The sequence below is a fragment of the Cornus florida genome, unplaced genomic scaffold, assembly GCF_030987335.1.
Source record: "Cornus florida cultivar Cherokee Brave unplaced genomic scaffold, ASM3098733v1 CherokeeBrave_3.0.0_Hap2_Chr04, whole genome shotgun sequence".
Lineage (NCBI taxonomy): Eukaryota > Viridiplantae > Streptophyta > Magnoliopsida > Cornales > Cornaceae > Cornus > Cornus florida.
This window is the reverse complement of record NW_026775574.1, coordinates 97,392,077-97,410,961: the sequence shown is the minus strand read 5'-3', so window position 1 is coordinate 97,410,961 and position 18,885 is coordinate 97,392,077. Positions and strand designations below refer to the sequence as shown.

General features: G+C 33.3%; 1 protein-coding gene across 1 annotated transcript; it reads left to right on the top strand.

Moving 5' to 3' along the window:
* Positions 1-961: 961 nt before the first annotated feature.
* On the top strand, positions 962-17,564 carry LOC132304103 (uncharacterized). The gene is made up of 12 exons (XM_059801626.1): positions 962-1,223; positions 3,780-3,864; positions 5,019-5,070; positions 5,166-5,186; positions 5,319-5,372; positions 10,949-10,999; positions 12,271-12,333; positions 12,952-13,017; positions 13,205-13,243; positions 13,604-13,726; positions 13,855-13,947; positions 17,016-17,564. Exons 1-12 carry the CDS (start codon positions 1,109-1,111, stop codon positions 17,334-17,336), a joined length of 1,083 nt encoding a protein of 360 aa, XP_059657609.1. The 5' UTR covers positions 962-1,108; the 3' UTR covers positions 17,337-17,564.
* The last annotated feature ends 1,321 nt before the right edge of the window (positions 17,565-18,885 follow it).

Here is an 18,885-nt window from a genome sequence, read left to right as displayed (position 1 = left end):
TCTTCCAGGATGAGATCACTCCTCCAACGAAAAAAAAAAAAAATCACTCCCCCATTTTATTTATGGATGTAAATCCCTTCCCTACCCTACTTGCCTTGAAAAATAAGTATAAATAGCATTACTCAAAATAATATTAGTAAACTTCTAAACTTCATAGTTAATTTGATTGTAAAATTTTAATTTTAATGTTTAGAGAATTTTTAATTTTTGTCAAGTACTAATCTAAATCTGAACTTGTAATCACGAACCAGTAACACATCCTTGAAGTGTTTTATGAACATTTTTCATTTGCATTTCTTTGATGGAAGTTTTATGATTCTTTTGTTATTCCAGTCCAATATATGCTACTTCTATTTCAGTCATTTGGATTTCATCTAATGACTGAAATTGAAAACAACCATATTATTTGTTTCTGGTTTTTTAAGACTCCAAAACCACTTTAGTGTCTCAATTTGACTGTTTTAAATAAAACAAAACGCTTAATAATAACAATTTTTTTTTTCTTCGTGTTTTCTTTATTTACATATAGAGGAACATTTATAAATAAATAAAATGACATTCATTGATCAGTTTAGGTGGCCTATTCAAATTACATAAAGAGCTAGGAAAAAAAAAATGTAAGTATATTGTCAAAAATTTTGTATGAAGAGATATATATATATTTTTAGTGGAAGTATTTATTTATCTTTTTTATTATTAAAACATTCAAATTGAGTAATTTTAGAGTCTTAAAAAACTAGAAACAAATAATATACTTGTTTTTAATTTCAACTCTCTCTTTCTCTATATATATATAATATAAAAATAAATAAATAAATAAATAAAAGAATGTAGGCAAAGCAAGTCCAAATTATTGACCATTCCTCTAACATTTATTGGTGACTTGTAAAACCAAACGAGTTAGATAACAATAATCCAAATCAGCACTCTTCTCCCTCTCATATGTATCACATATATGGAGTAGAAATTATATATATATATATATATATATGAAAAATAAATACTGTGCTTTCAGACACCTGCATCAGTGTTCCGTTCAAAAGCTCCAGGACTGGGGGAGAGAGACAAACGGATCTACACAGATCAAAAACCTTAATTTAATTCGGCAATGTTCATGGCGTATAGTACTTCATCATCAATCATCTCTGTCTTCATTGTCGTCGTCGCCTTCACCTTCACCTTCGTCCCAATTTCATCCTCTGTTCCCTTCATCGTACTTCACGGTAATCTATATAATTTATATATGTATGTGTATTTATACTGAATTAGTTGTTTATTTCGATTTTTTCTATTCATCTTTCTGTCTTAAGAATGGAAATTCGTGGTATATTATTGAAGAAAGATTCTCTCTCTCTTTTTCCTTTTCCTTCCTGAATGGAGAAAGATTCTCAGTTATAGTATTTTTTTTTTTTTTTAATGAGGAAAAAATTGGAACCTTGATAACTTTCTCTATATAGATGTCTTGGTGACTCTAGAATTGTGCATTAATTTCAATTGAAATCAAATTGGGTGGTACAAGATTGATTAATGACATCGATTTGTTACGACTGTACGAGTAAAAAATGAAATTGGTTCTTAGTCTAAAATATAAAATTCTTTACTTGATAGGTAGAGGTACCTATGAACATAGATAATAGCTGCAAAAAAGCAAACTAGTGAGTCTAATGTTAGCCCAGATGGTACTACCTCTCCTCCCCAAATGAGATGGTGAGTGTTGGAGCCCTGTTAGGGCTTGTGACCTAGTGGTATAACCTGGTAATATGCATTATCTTGGTACAGAATAAAGTCTAAAGGATCATAAACTGACTAAAAATCAATTACAAGTAGGTTCGTCTGACTAATTATAATAGCAGATATGGCAAAAGAATTAAGAACCTTTTGCAAAAATGTGAAAGTTGTGTGTGTGATAGAGAGAGCATCTAACACGCCTGATTGACTTGATTGCCAAACTATAAATGAAGAAAGGCATGAGAGAAAAACGTATGGCTAGTGATTGCGAGGCCCCAATTCTTGACTGGAGGGGATACCAAAGGCCTCAGTCCTTCTATTTCTATCCCTTGGATAGATAGAGAGGGAGAGCAGACCTTTTGGTTTTTTCATGTTCTCAAAGAGTTGAATGATGGCCTTTTTGTGTGGGGTGAAAGGATGCAATGGAATCAACCGAAGAACAGATGTGAAAAGGTTCTGTACAGAATTTCCTCTTCTGGGCTGGGCATATGTAATGAAATTAATACTTTAGCAGTGTGGATGAGCCAAGTAACCTAGTATGACTTTTTAAAGGATGGGCAAAACTAAGGGAAGGGAAAACTCTAATTACATTCACAAAAACATTTCATAACAAAACATTTCATAACTTTTGTTATGAAATAAGGATCGAATAGGAGTTTATGAGAACAAAGAGAAAATTAATGACAAGAAAAATAAATAGGCCACAAACGAGACAAGCATATAAGTGGTTCGGCTATGCCTACTTCCACGGGGAGAAGACATAACAATATTTCACTATGGAAATAAAGAGATATAAGGCAAAGTGGCTCACACCCTAAACCCAATTTACACCCAAACTCTCTCACTCACTAACTGATATTACAAACTCACAATACAACTGATGATTTCGGATGCCATACACCATATGAGCATAGGCTATTTATACCCAAACAAATAGGTCATTAAACAATACTTGAGGCTGCTTCAACTTGGTGACCAAGCATACTTGGTGATCAAGGATTCTTGCTGATTACACATACTTGGAGGGCAAGATGATGATGTAATGGGTGACCTCAAATTTGAGCCACATATTCAACAACTTCTAAATAGTTATGTTCATACAAGGAAGTTTTATGACACATATGCATGCTTTCCTTAACTACGGAAACCTTTTTGGTAGAGCAATTTCTATGTGAAAAATGTCTCTGTCCAAACTTCTTGTTGACTAGTAAGACTTCATATAAAATAAAATTTTGTGCATATTTCTACCGCGTAATTACATTGGAATTTTTATTGCAAATATTTTACTAAACAAACTATAACTAGAATCATAGAAATGCCATACTTGCATTATGGTTCGATCTAAAAAAGACGTTTGCAGTTTCTGGAAGGACATTTGCATGTTGTGGTAATTGAAAGAGTTCATTGTTTCATAAGCATATAAATGAGTTCACTTTTTCTATAATTTTTTCTCTTGCTTTCCTTTCTTTATTTTTTCCATATTTGATTGTCCTTAAATTAAATCCATTTTGTCTGCTTTGTATTGGCCATAAGTTACCACTTGACCAAAAGAATTAGGCTACATGATTCCATTTTTCCCATTAACTTTCAACTGGATTTTAGTTTCTGTCTACACTTGATTGAGATAATCCATTTGGGATTTGAATAAGTTTTGTTATTTCTGTACTATTGTTTGACCATGTGTATCTTCCATATTTTCCTATCAACTTGTGCAGTCTTATGGAAAAAATTCCAATTATTGTCTTCAAAAGTCTCAACTATCTATTCTTTGCCAATGGCACTGATGCTAGAATTATTTTTAGTATTTGATCAGGTTGTTTCTCATTTAACTTTATGTATGCTCTATGTCAATGGCAACTGCAATATTTCCTTTGGTCGTGCTTTTGTCTTTTCAACAGTAGTGCCCATCTTTCTCCTTTTTGTTGTCTCTAAACTTGTCTAGGTATAGACTATAATTTAATTCTTTGACTACTAATTAATTAATACTTAGTTACATTTTCAGAAATTAAATTTCCTTTTATCTGAGGTTTTTTTTTTTATTTTTTTCTCAGGAATTGGAGATCAATGCTCGAATCGAGGAGTTACACAGTTCACTCAGCAGCTGAGCAACTGGTCCAGATCTGACGGATATTGCATGTATGATTGTAAAGTTTCAAATGTTTTTATTTTGTTTGTGATGGCCCTATATATAATCCTGCTTATGACTCTCAATGTTCTAGTTTATGAAGTTTGAACCTCTTTCAATGCCAATGGACCTTGACTTTTACACGTGTTTGTATTTTATTCAAGATGATAGTCGTATTCAAACAATAGTGGTGTGAACCAAAATTGGATAAAATTATATACCACGAACTGATCCTGATCTGTCGTACAGTTCTCCTGTGGAGAGTCTTTTCATATCTTCAGTTAACATTTTGTTTATTTAGTTATTTGGTGGATTTTATATATTGCGTCACTTATGTTTAGAATAATTTTTGTTTCTTTGATAGGTAAATATACTCACAGACACATGTCCCACCTGAACCCTCAACCTCCCCTTTGGTGAGGTGGAGAACATACCACTCAAGCCAAGGCTTTGATGATTGTGTTTAGAATAAATTGCAACACCATTGATTATCTTGGTTTGACTGATTTGGAATTGCACTCACCGCCCAGTATTATATATCCATGGATTTAGTTGAGGGAAACAAATTTAAGCACAGGGGCAGTTTGCAAAAAGATAATAGTTGAGGGGAGCTTTTAGCAATTAACCTGTTTCTTATTGATAAGTACTTTTTTATAGATGGTGACATCTACTAGTACTATATGTTCTTCAGGAGTGTCCAAAATAAAAAACATAAAATATTCTTCAAGATATTTCTCTTCTTTGTCATTTTTCCAGAACAAGTTTGCTATTCAGCAGTCCGCTAAACTCTTATGAATTGGATTGGCGTTGGTATAAGGTGGAGAATCCACTCTTAGGGAAAATTAAATAATGTTATGCACAACATTCACTAGTTCAGATGCAAGTTATGGTTAAATCAACATTAGAATTACTAGAATGTAAGAAAAGGGAGATGTCATCTAGCCTCTTTTTCTTTTTATGGCATAGTTTTTATTATGCTTTTGAAAGTTATAAAAATGCAGGGATTGTGCAGTGGTTTCCAGCATTGCACTTAATTCCTTTACAACTATCCAGTACACAAGCCTGTATTAGTTCATGTAAATATTAAAGAAAAATCTTATTTTTGTGAAAAAAGCGCTTAATTAGTAGAAAACAATGTCAATTTCTTGTCTTTTCTTTCCTGTAGAGAAATTGGAGATGGAGCATGGGATTCCTGGTTTATGCACTTAGAGAAACAGGTAGGGAATGGCCTTATAGTTACAATTCAGCTTGTTATTTTGGAATCATCGTGTTCCTAATCTAATTGTATTTAAAACCGTGCTTTGTTTTGCAGGCTGAAGTTGTTTGTGATAAGGTGGTGAAGCTCTCTGCGAGTCTGCGTATTACCTTTCAAAAAACAAAACTCTCTGCGTATCTTTGTTTGTTTTGTTAACCTGGTTTTTGAAGTTTAATCCACCAACTGACAATTTCATCATAAAACCTACAGGTGAAGGAAATGAAAGAACTGAGAAAGGGTTACAACATAGTTGGTCTCTCCCAGGTGATCAATGAGGATTGTGTATTTTCAATTTTGTATGTTGCACATGAAGAATAATTCGATGGCCTCGTATGCTATACAATTTTCTAATAAAATTTGCATTTCTGATAGTTAGAAATACAAAAAAAGAAGATAGATTAGCATATATCAACTACTATTACTATGGCTAATAATATATAATATAAAAGTTGAAGCTATTGCTACATAGTTTGGTGGCTTGAAATATTATAATGCAGGACAGCAGGAAAAAATAAAAAAATAAATAAAAATAAAAAGTGCCTATAACATAACTGAACACAAACATACATATATTATAATATATAGGCTTCTGTTTTTCTCTTAATTTTATTTGGACTATGACCTTAAAATAGGAAATCATTAAACTTTGGCTATTAAGGGCTTCATAGTAAGAAACAATATCTTAATGTTAAAGAGAATCCTTCTAGTAAATTGATTTCTTTCAATAGATAAACCAATCATTTGTCCTTGGGGATAAACATGGTAAAGACATTTATAAAGAACCGGTAACATAATTTGACCTTAAATATGACCTGTGGATCATGACTGCAGTCCGTGTCCAGTAAATTTTTAATTACCAAAACACCCTTCACTCTTAAAACATAAGAACAGACAAATATAAAACTGTACTAGGAGAAAATCAAATTAGAATAAATATAAAATAATTTCAATGCCTCGAGCATGCTTCTCATGAATTTTCCAATTTGCTACTTTTATTTTTCACATGCTCTACATCATATTTCAATAAACACGTAGCAAAGTTTACTCTTCTAAAAAGCTATTTCTGTGCTATTGTACTTTTGTAATCCATTGCTTGTAATTATCATTTTTCCAAAATAGTCAACCTTCTATGTTTCCTTTATTTGCCACCTCTTGTTGTTTGGCTATATGCAGAATTTTGCATGAATTATCAAGAGGCAATGAATATGGCATGTGTGGGTATTAATAGAAGATGCATTTACTCACTAATACAATAAAAATTTGTGTAAAGAATAATATTTATGGGGAATTCTTGTCAAAGTGAAGAAACATTTGGGGACGTCATTCAGGATATCACTTACCAGTTACCTTGACACTCTTCCATGAACTTTTTGTCCGCCTCCATTTTTTTAACTTTATTTTGAGGAATCTAGTCAGAAAGTTCCATTTTTTACTTCAGGTTAATTTAACTTGTATAAAATGCTTTCCTTTGTACATTCATTATGAAAAATGAACAAAAGTAAAATAAAATGAGAATGGAAAGTAAAGGAAAAACAGGTGCAAGCTGACATATGTCTATTCTTATTGGAAGGCCTTGATAGATGAAATCATTGAAGCTTGATGCTTTTTTCCTTCAAGAAAGAGAAGAAGACAAGAAGAAGCTTGTTTACTGCCATCTTCTAACCTACCTGGAAAAAAAAAAAATGAAATAGAGAAATATTGTTGTTCTATATTGAAATAGAGAACTATTCACTCATTTTATGTCCAACAACAACAATAAATTTACAAGGGTTGAGTTAAAATTATTAGTTGTTCGAGGAAATTCTATGACAACTTGAAGAATAATTGTTGAGAGTAGCTCACTAGCTCCTAGGATAAGCCTTGTGTAATAGTTCTTTTCATCTGATTCAGTGCTTGAATGCATATATAACTATATATAGTAAACTATAGTCAAGTTCTCTACTTGCTATATAAATATAATGAGTATGATTACTGACCGAAAAAAAAAAAATAAAGATGATGATCATGAATTTGCCTGAGTGGAAAATGAACTGGGTTAAGAAGTTTTTGGTTGGAGGTGATCATGTACCTTCGACTTGTTAAATAGGCACTGATATTTCCTGAGGACTTTAAAATCACTGTTGAGTTTCACTAGATATGATTAGTTGTTTATCTCAACCACTTGCTACATATCGCAACTCCCAAACTCCATCTTCTTTGTCAATTTTTCTTAACCCTTTGTGCTTGCTCTTTCACAAAGCACTGTCTCAGACGTTTCCACTCTTGCGCCCACAAGCAAAGAGATTTCAAGTAATATATGTCCCTGCTACTTTAGAAACTTAATATGATTGAACTTCTTTAAGAGCATATTGCTCATTCCCAAAACTGTAGTAGTCCGCACTGAACATCCTAGTACCCTTCTTTCTTAACACGCTTGTAATGATATAATATCATGATTTGTCGTGATGTAAAAATTTGAGAATATGAAGTTCGCCCAATATTTGGTGCTTTAAGCTTTGTATTGTCTTTCTGGAATTTTTTGTGAAGGCTGAAGAGTGCCTTGTGGGCAATACCAGTTGTTTGATTATTGCACTGGCAGGAACAAGACTGCACATATCAGCATCAATGTCTATCTTGAGATTCTTAACCAATTGCATAGCTTAATGGACATTTTGAATATATCTTATAGTTTTTCTCATCTCCCTAGTTAATTCTCCAACTGCTTTAACTTTAATTGTGGTTCATCAAATGAAACCCCTGATGAGAGCAAGTTCAATCTTTCCAATATACCAGGACTCTATTATAGTTTAGGATCTGTAATACCCCTAATTTTAAAAGGATAGTCTCGGTATTTATTTATTTATTTTTATTATATTTTTTTTAATTGTTTAATTGATTATTTGACTAATTGTTTATGTGTTTAATTGAATTAAGTGTTACTTGATTAATTGGCTACTTATCTATGTGTTATTTGTATTTTGTCTAGGTATTATTTGTATTATTTGTTTAATTAGATTGTGTGCTTAAATGATGTATTTGATTAATGTTAATTAATTGTAAATTAAATGTTTTCATTTCTTTTATTATTTTATTTTATTTTTCTTTTATGGTTATGGTTAGTGGTAATTGGACAACCAATTGGATCGCATGGACTGCTTGGATAGGAGGTTGGATGGGTATGGATAATTATCCATGGATAGTTGTATATGTATATATATAGATATATATGTATATACATATATATAAAAAGGAAAGTAATTTATTAATATTATAGTAACTTTAGTATTAATAAATAATCTGATGTATATATTTTATATATTTATATAATAAGGATATACATATATTTTATACGTAACATGTTTTAAGTTACCTTTTTAATATTATGGTAACTTTAGTATAAATAAATAATCTGATGTATATATTTTATTTATTTAATGAGAATACAGATAGATTATATACTTAACATGTTTTAAGTTACCTTTTAATATTATGGTAACTTTAGTATTACTAAATAATCTAATGTATATATTTTATTTAATTAATAAGGATATACATAGATTATATACGTAACATATTTTAAGTTACCTTTTTAATATTTTCATTTTTATTTTATTTTATTAAGTTGACTTGGATTGGGAAAAGGAATAGGGTTATTATTTAGCCTATAAATACACAACTATAGGTTGAAAAAGGAGTGAAAATATATCACGCAATATATTCTAGAGAGAGAGTTAGAGAGAGAAGGAGAAAGAGGGAGGAAGGAGGAGAAAACCCTTTAGAGAGAAGATCAAGGAAGAAGAAGTTTAACTTTCAATCCGAAAGTTTAAGGCAAGTTCTTCTTCTATCTCTTTCCCTTTGATTCGTGTTTCTGTACATGCCTAGGAAATTCCAGGATTTACTAAACACATAAAATTAAATAATTATGCATGTTTAATTGGATTAAAGTATAGATTTTTGTGAAATTGGGTCATATCTGTTCTTGTGTTATAAATTAAAAAATGCATGATTTTGATTTGATTTCTGGTGTGAATTTTTATATGTTTGAATTATGTATTTTTCATATATATGGAATGATGGAACGTAGAAACATGCCTAGGATTCCTGAACATTAAATAGGGATTAGGTTTGGGTTTAAATAAATTTAAATACACTCAATCATAACGATGCTTGCTATTTAAATGTTTACACAAACGAATGGATTTAATCTTTTAAAATGCTTTAGCAATTGAGAATAAATGTGTAGGATGAATTGGATATGGAGAATGCTTATTTGACGATATAATAAAATATCATCATGTATAAGATTCAGTTTGTGTAGGACATATGATATATGAGCTTAAATAAATAATAAGTCATTCATATTCTGTGATAATTTGATATCATATTATCATAGTTATTTCTGGAATGTTTGATGTATTTCTTTAATTATTACATCAATTGTTGGATTGTGTGGTTTAATGCACCGGTATGGGACGGTGGCATTCTAGGGACGGATTAACTTATCAGTTAAGTCCTACCTATTTTATATAAGGGAATGGATTAACTAAAATGTTAAGTCCTACTTATATTCAAGTCAGGTCAGCTGAACAAGTTGAATGACTTATAGAGGATTAATTTATTATATAAGGGAATGGATTAACTAAAATATTAAGTCCTACTTATATTCAAATCAGGTCAGCTGAACAAGTTGAATGACTTATGGAGGATTAATTTATACTGGATAGGATGGTCACTAGATTTTATATATATAAGTATGGTGCCATGATATGAGCTTGAGTCTCAGGATCAGTGGTTAGGGTGCGTATATCGCCAGGGATGTGTAGCTAGATATAGTGTAGTTGTGTACCCTGGTAGGTCTAGGTACTCATGCCCACTATATGTGCGTTTTGCATGTTGCCTACTATTCAGGTTAAGACAACCCTATAGTCTAGTGAGGTTCCTTTAGTGTGTATATATATACGGACTACTAGTTACTGTTGGATTGACTAGGATGTATACGTGTATCGGATCTCTGCTTGGACTGTAGAACTTGTTTGTGGGCCTGACCCACCATTGTTTTTCAGGTGTTCGTCACGAGTAGAGGTTGTTCGTGCTGAGCGGGGATCAATCTACTTCATTCTTCCGATGTTACATAGGAGTTCCTTTATGATTCAGTTTCCTGTTTTAGAATACTGTCATTTGTTTAGTTTGGATTTTCTAGGGGTCCACACAGTATGGATTCCCGAGTTGTATTTTGGAGGATCAGTTTTATCAGAAGACTTTATTAATTAATGGAAATATATTATGAGGTTTATTATTAGATTATCATTTTAGTTTCTTGTCAGCATTTTATTTATTCTTCTTTATTCTTTTGTACTCTGTGTTCGTTTATTATCAATTTGTTTTGATATCCTCGGGTATTCGGGCGTGGGCCTGGCCAACCCACATTCGGAAATTCGGGGGTATCACAGGATCATTGTATTGGTTGTTTGCCCGGCAGGACATATTCATGTTTTTAGGTGTTTCTAAGTATGTACAAAACGTATTACATATTTAAGCATGTAAAATTTGCAATTGTATTGGGTTGGTAGATCTTTGGATGTCTTGAGAGTTCTGCGAACATAAGTGCCTTCTATTCTGTTGCTGTTCTGGTGGTAGTTAGAATGATTTGCTGTAGTTTATCATTTCCATGTGGAAGCATAAATGCCTCTCTGGTCTTATCCAGCTAGAAAAAACAGGTCCTATAATCTGTATTTATTGTTTTTCTTCTTTTGTTTTCTTATTGCTTCTTGTGAATTGGTTTTCATTATATATCTAAGTTTCCATGCTAGGTAGCTTTATAGAACCAGCTCTCACATTCTATACTTTCCTTTGGTGTGCAGGGTAATTTAATAGGCCGAGGTGTTGTAGAGTATTGTGAGGGAGGACCCCCTGTAAGAATCAGCTTTTCTAATTCATCAATGAACTTCTACGACTTTCATCTATAGTGCATTTTGAGTTTTTCATTATATGAGTTGTTGTTTGATTGTAAATATTGCTTTCTCTTCTTGTTAGTTATATACCAACATGTATTCAGTATTACATGAAAAGTGGTATAAGTGGTATGATGAATATGACAAAGTGCATGGCATCAGCATGGTTGCTTTAATTGTACATATTGGTCCATTATATTAATGAAAAAAAAAAAAAATTTACAGAAGCTTTTGTATTTGTAAATTGATTGCCAACCAAAATGAGCTAAAATAGACCATTGAATTTTAAGCATCAATAGCGGCACCTGGTTGGTTGGTGAGCAACAAGCCTCATGAAGTTCATACAGTGTCAAGGATTAGTGTAACAAAAAGACTTGGATGAAAAACCAGTCCATTGTTGAATTTTGTTTGCTTTGACAGTCTTCAGTTGAACTAATACCATAACACCCAAAAAGAAAAGTGCCAGAAACATACATCGGTGTAAAGCATCTATTAGTTTACGAGAAAAAATATGTAGACCCCTTCAATGTTCATAAATGAAGAATTACTTGGAGGTGAGAAATGTAGGCAAAAGAAATATGGCTGCATCTTGACAGAGATGGTAATTGTTAAATTTAACAACCCAAAAAATAGTAGCATCGTAATAGAGATGGAGAATGTTGAGTTTGACTCCACAAAGAGCAGAAAATCCAGGGATTGCTTAATTTCAAACATTCACATGAGAGAGAGAGAGAGAGAGGAGCACATGAATGTGCCGTTTGCCTTGATCTCTTACTCTTAAGTAAATAGTGGCTGTCAATTCTCTCACTGCATCTGTTCATAACTTGAGATACTTGGCCGCTCCTGAACTCCTTTACCTTAAAGTGCATTAACTAATTCCTCTGTGGTGCTCTTTGACCCATAAAAAAACTTAGAATCCCTCAAATCTTGTGAACCTAGGATACTATATCTTTGCATCTGATCTTCATGCAAGACATTGATAATGCACAAGTATGGCAAAGCCAATGGTGAGCAGCTTCTTATTTTCTTGCTGTGGTTCTCATCTTTCAACATTCACTATGATTTCCATTTTTAGTTGTAGCAAGAAGCACTTTGCATTTAGAAGTCAATATTACTCTGTACTACTTGAAAATGCAATTGCTTCATTTGTTCTTTTAATTTTGTTGCATATTGTATTTTCTGCATTTGTAAATTTTAGATGACGTAAGATCTATATACCTTCTATGGAACAGGTCAAAAGTTTTATCTCGTTAGGTGGTCCTCACGCTGGTACTGCTTCTGTTCCTCTTTGTGGTGTAAGTTCTCATATAGCCTTTCATTGTTGTCACCTCGGGCAATATGCACTTAAAAATCTACTTGAATTAAATGGTTTTCCTTTTTCTTCTTTTTCTCTCTCTCTTTTTTTTATTTTTATTTTTATTTGAGAGGTTTAATTTAACTTTGAATAAATTAGGGCTACTTGTCAGACCGCACAGTACGGCTAGAGGATGCAGCCTTTGCCCTTTGGTAGCCTTTCTTTTGGCTAAGAAAAAGTATATGGAGATACAGAGAGCGTAGATATACATTTGCTGCTGTAAATGCAGCAATTTTAGTTCTAAGAATGAGATTGCAGTTGTTTCATGTTTTAATATACATTTGTAGGCCACTTACCACTTTAATTACAATAAAAGTCAAATTTGGATCACAATACTGCTAGCCTTACAGTCTAGGTATAATATATATTAAAGAACAACAAAGGAATCCAATATCAAGTTTTTAGTCTTAATAAAGTAGATAATGTGAAAAGGAAAATGACCGACTCTGAACACTCGCCTTGGAAACCGCCTAGGTTTTAGTCTAGGTCTGTCAACTGGGTTCATTTAAGGGTTTTGACAATCTTGTTTAATTCTTGTTTACTTTTTCTGCTTTTGCAGTCTGGCATCATGTGCATTATAGCAGACAAACTAATGAAGTTAGAGATCTACTCCGACTACATCCAAGTATCTCTCTAAGAACTTCATTTAGTTCTGTTGCATTACTACTTTATTATTGTGATATTTTTCAAACTTTTGTCCTAGAATGAAGATCAATTATTTCCTTCCGATGACTAATTTTCTGCCAGTTTTGTTCTCATTCTATTTTCTCTGATGAGGTTTGACATACTGAACTTTGATTTGTAAATTGCAGGCTCACTTGGCCCCCAGTGGTTATCTTAAACTACCTAATGTGAGTAATATACTTTGGAATAGCTAGGAGATATTAGAGTAAAACTATATCACCAGATATCCTCGCGTTATAGCCTAAAGGAAGCCTTACTACATAATAACTTCCTAATTGATTTGTATTTCAAATAATTCATCCAGGATTATTGTTAGCAAGGATAGGATCAAACTATGTTTTTTGATTAGTTATAAAGTAAAAATAGGGCAATGGATAAATAAAATTTAGATTTGTAGATTCTCTTCTGATGGTAAATCTTATTCAAGTGGGTCATATACATTCCGAGTTTTATAGCCTTTATTAAATCACATTGTTTGCTTCAATTGATGAAGGTCTTAATATCAGATTCTACTTTATTTTTTCTAGAATATCGATGCCTACTTAGAAAAATGTAGCTTTCTCCCAAAACTTAACAATGAACTCCCTCAAGAGAGAAATTCCACTTACAAAGAACGGTTCAGCAGTTTACAAAACCTGGTGCTTATCATGGTGAGTTGGAACATCTGTCTCTTCATGTTGATTTGTTTATTTCCTTCATGAATAATTCACAAGTTATGTAGATTTGGTTGTTGAGCATGCTTATATCTATTCCCTGGTTTGTCTTTTTATGTCAACAGTTTGAACATGACACTGTTTTGATACCCAAGGAAACAGCCTGGTTTGGATATTATCCAGATGGCGCCTTCAAGCCAGTTTTGCTTCCAGAACAGGTATTTCTTTATTTTGTTAAAGAAATAATTATTACTACTAATCTCATATCTCAATTATTGCTTGACATAGGTAGAACTAACTCAATGATGGTTTGTTTTTGTTGAACTTGGTATAATTTCCCATTCTGGATAATAGTGTGGTTCTTTGATTAGGATCAAAGAAGTTGGTCATAAAAAATTACTTTTCATTCCCCGTTGTACTTTACTTTCTCTTGTTCTGCTGGACACATTATTCCAGTGACCAAACTGATCCGCAGTGTGTGCCACTTCACATTGCAAAAAGGTCATCTGTAATGCTGTCACTCACCGAAAAAAAAAAAAAAAAAAATTCACCACGTCCGGGTTCGCACATGATCAGTACAACAATTGTTGATTATTTTAACTTCTTACTGCTGCAACAAGCAACATGGTCACTATGATGTGGCCTATTGTTATTAAAAACATCCGATGATTCAAGATTCTTGGAAATAAGTATGGGTGAAAAATTGTTGGAAAAAGGTATAATAATACAAAATAAAATAAAAATAAATAAAATAAGAGAGAGAGAGAGAGAGAGAGAGGAGCTGAACCCTATTCAACATAGCTGATGTGATTGCCAATCTAGAAACATTAAAGGTAGTTATCATCGTCGCTTAGGCTGGGTTGAAACAGTATATGCAACTCATACAGGACACTACAGACCTCTGACTGATATTAGCAGAATATGGTTGGGGCTCCTGCAAGTTTCCTAATTATATTTATACATGTATACTAGAGGGGGACATACACTTGGTCTGTGTTCCTTCCCTAATACCATTTCTTCGTCTACATGTACATTAGTCTCACACTTTTACTATTATTATAATCATTATTATTATTATTAAGTTATCTCCTTCATATTTTCTTTTTTCAAGTATCTTTTATCTGATTTATTCTGGTATATTGAGAAGTTACTGCATTATAGGAAAGGCAGGCTAAACACATCATATAGATGAAGACGGTGGTTTGCTTCATATAATAAATAAAAGAATGGATGTGTATGTAAGCCAGATCTTAGTAAAAGAAAAAATTGTTAGCTCAAACTATAAGACCTAATTTTAGTTCCCTTTAACCGAATTCACTCGTGATTCCAGGTGATTGGTGAACTTTTGTCAAACTGAAGTGGCAGATATACCATCTGATATTATTATAGGATCATTGATTAAATGTATGAGTGAGACAATTAATTCATGTAAAATTTATCCAAACCCACCCCACCCCCACGCACCCCCCCAAACCCTCTCTCCACAGGCATGGCTGCACTGCCCAACAAACCTCGTCCCTCCAGTTACTCCATCCTTACCTGAAAAAATTAAATATAAATAAAAAATTGTCCAACCTACAACCATCCTTTCATTGTACAATGTGTGCATTATATGAATTTTGGGATAATTTCACTGACACCCCAATAGTTTGGCCAAATATCAGTCTAAAACATCTTTCGAAAATAATTATCAATCACATTACAAACGTTTGCTCCGTTTTTCACTCACACCCCAAAAGTTAGTTTACAGTTGTGTCAGACCACTTTTTACATGTAAAAAGACATTCTTACCCTTTGACTTTAGTTTGACCCTTGACTTTGGTCTACCCTCATTTTTTTAATTTATTTTTTTCCAAAATATCATTATTAAAAGACAATATGGTCCCTTGAAAATTTGTAAATTTACAAATTATATTATATATACAGGTAGACATATATATACTCCTATATATACACACACTGAGACATATATATACTCCATACACACACAGAGACATATGTATATATATATATATATATATATATATATATATATATATACATATATACTCCTATATACACACACACACAAGCACAACACCACCACCGACACTGGCGAGGATGTCGGCACAAGAGATAGCGGTGGCGACAGCCGAATCGTGGTGGCTGAGCACCAAACCACCCTTTCCGACCTCACCAATTGTCTTTCCAAAACCCTTCTCAGCAGCCAATCCGGCCGCCGCAGCCCAAAAGTCTTCTCGCCTCCGTCTCTTTCGGTTCCCGTCAAAACCTGAATCGGCCTCTGCAATTGCCAATTGGGTCTATATATATATATCGTTGCCTCCCTCACCCTCTACCTCCCAGACCAGTCTCTCTCCACCACCACAACCACCACCACCATCATCGTTCCTCTCTCTCCACCACCACAACACCATTCCTCTCTCTCCCTACCACCACCACAACCACCGATTCTATAACCCAACCACCAAAATTAAAACAGGAAGATGCCATCACAGCCGCCGACTTTGTTTTGTGAAATTAGGTTCAATTAAAAATTAGGTTCAATCAAACACATTGAATCTTTGTTAACAGTAACCCTGAAGCTTCAACTTCCAGAATTAGTTTCAATCAAACACATTGAAGCTTCATCTTCCAGAATTTGCAGAAGCTTCGTTAACAGGAACCCTTGATTTTCTCTGAATGGCAGCTGTTTCGTTTCTCAGATAAAGCATCACTCAAAGCCCTAATTCGAAGTCCAAATCAGTCCAATTCGTTCAATTTCGCTTAGACATTTTTTTTCATTCAATTCATTCAATTCCAAGCGCCATCCAATTCTAATACCAAATTGGTGTGGACAATTCTGGAAATTTTAAAGCGTTAGATTCGTTGATTGTGTATGGGCATGGGAAGGGTTTACAGAGAAACCTCCAAGCCCTCGTCGTCTTCATCGCCTCCGGCACCAAAGGTGACTGATGTCCTCATTTAGATGTCTTCTTCATCGGAGAGATGATAAAGTTACGGATTTTATTTGTGGCATAATTGTCAAGGGTATAATTGTCTTTTAACTAATCTAATATTTTGAAATAAATGTTATTTAAAAAATAGGGCAAATTTGTCTTTTCCCATGCTTGTAACGGAGACTGTGACGGAAAAACAAAAATGGATCTAACTGATAGTTATTTTCAAAGGATGTTTTAGACTGATATTTGGCCAAACTACTGGTGGTGTCAGTGAAATTATTGCATGAATTTTTTATGCCTCTAAGTTAAAGTAGATCTTAAATCTTCAGCTTGTTTCCTGTCTGCAGACTAAGCTTTTCACTGAGGATTGGATTGGTTTGAAAACCTTGCACGATGCAGGCAGGGTGAAGTACATCAGTGTGGGAGGAAATCATCTTGGGATCTCCCGAGACGATATGAAAAAGTATGTTGTTCCTTACTTGGAGGATCAAGCATCAGCAGATGGCAGCATTGACACCAGGACTTATGGAGTTCATCCTCGAAGCTCAGAAAGCCACAACCTCCAGAAACAAACATCAACTGAAGGATCAGCATCTTATAGTTGGCCCTACTCAGTAAAGAGCTTCATTGAAGAAATACTTGGGTTTGTGGAGGACGAATCATCTTAAGACACTTGATTTGACTTTGCTTTATATTTATCAGTTGTGCCCCTGGTAATTGATGTCAATTTATAATTCTAGTAATTAAAAACATTTGGATAGACCAGTTTAGTGCGATGGTGGATAATAAATACTTTGTGTGCCTAAAAACTAAAAAGGGTTTGAAAAAGCCTCTGTATTATTGATTGTACAATTAATGTATATATGGTGTATTATATACTATTTGTTTCTGTGTCATGTATAGTATCATTGATGATCTGTCTTGGCTAATCACCTTCACTAGTTTTATAAATTGAACCAAATGTTGCTAATTTATTATGAGCAGTGATAGGGGAACCAAAGGGTATCCCCGAATTAAGCACCGAACCTGACGTGGCCTGGCCACGTTAGATTTTCACCTTTTTTGCGTGAGGGAGCAAAAGAGTCTATCACGTGCAAATAAAAGAATAAAAAAAAAAAAAAGGAAGGTGGGAAGGAATCCACTTATCTTTATCTGCAGTATCTTTCAGAATTTTTTTTTTATAATTGATGTATTTTAGAATTTACACTGACTAGATATATTAAATTAAATCACTATACCGATTGAATTCCTGCTAGAGAAGAACACTTATACAAAATCCTAGATAGAGAGAGAGAGCCAATCCCGAATCAAATAGTGATGTTGTGAATAATCCCAAATTTTTGTGCGTGATTCGAATACAAGATGATCATGTAATTCTTAAAATCAGATCATTAAGTAATACCTAAATCTATTGAGAAATTTGTAGAAATTTTTTTTTGAATATTTATGATCTATTATTACTAACATATATGTAATTGTGTGTGTGTATAAATATATATTTCTATTTATATATACCCACCTTCTTCCGGTCATCTTCACAGTGTTTATCACTACATTACCTTCTCAAACAATTTTTTTTTTTTTTTTAATTTATTTTTAGGGGTGAGCTAAGCACGTGATGGCTCAAGAAGTTTTAGAGAAGTTTTAGAAAATCTAACGTGTCAAGCCATGTTAGATTCGATCGTTTTTTCGAAGACTGCCCTTCAGCCCCTTATCATTTTCCATTTATTATATGTCCTTCTGAATACCATGTTTAGTGATGAAAATTTTGTTCCTCCCAAAAGTGAGTGATTTGGCTAAGTTGATGAGATTGTTTAAAGCTAGACGGTTAAATTGACATCGAAGATGATGAAGTTCCCGTTAAAGAGATTGAACCAATCATTGTCAAGAGCTTTAAAATGTTTTGAGGGCTAAGTACGTCCTTCTGAGCTTAAAGCTAATGGGATTCATTCTTCCCAAAAGTGAAAAGATCCTCAATATATTCAATGTTCTTCAGTCTAAAATAGCGTAAAATATGAACATATCAGGCATGTGATCATCTCTCAGCCAGTATTTTTACGGTGTGTGTGTGTGTGTGTGTGTGTGAGAGAGAGAGAGAGAGAGAGAGAGAGCACCATGTAATGGCCTTTCCGTTTATAACTTTAATTTTGATTCAAGACCAGAACATCTCAACTTATGAAGGAAATTTCACACACCCTTCATTCAACACTCCTCAGA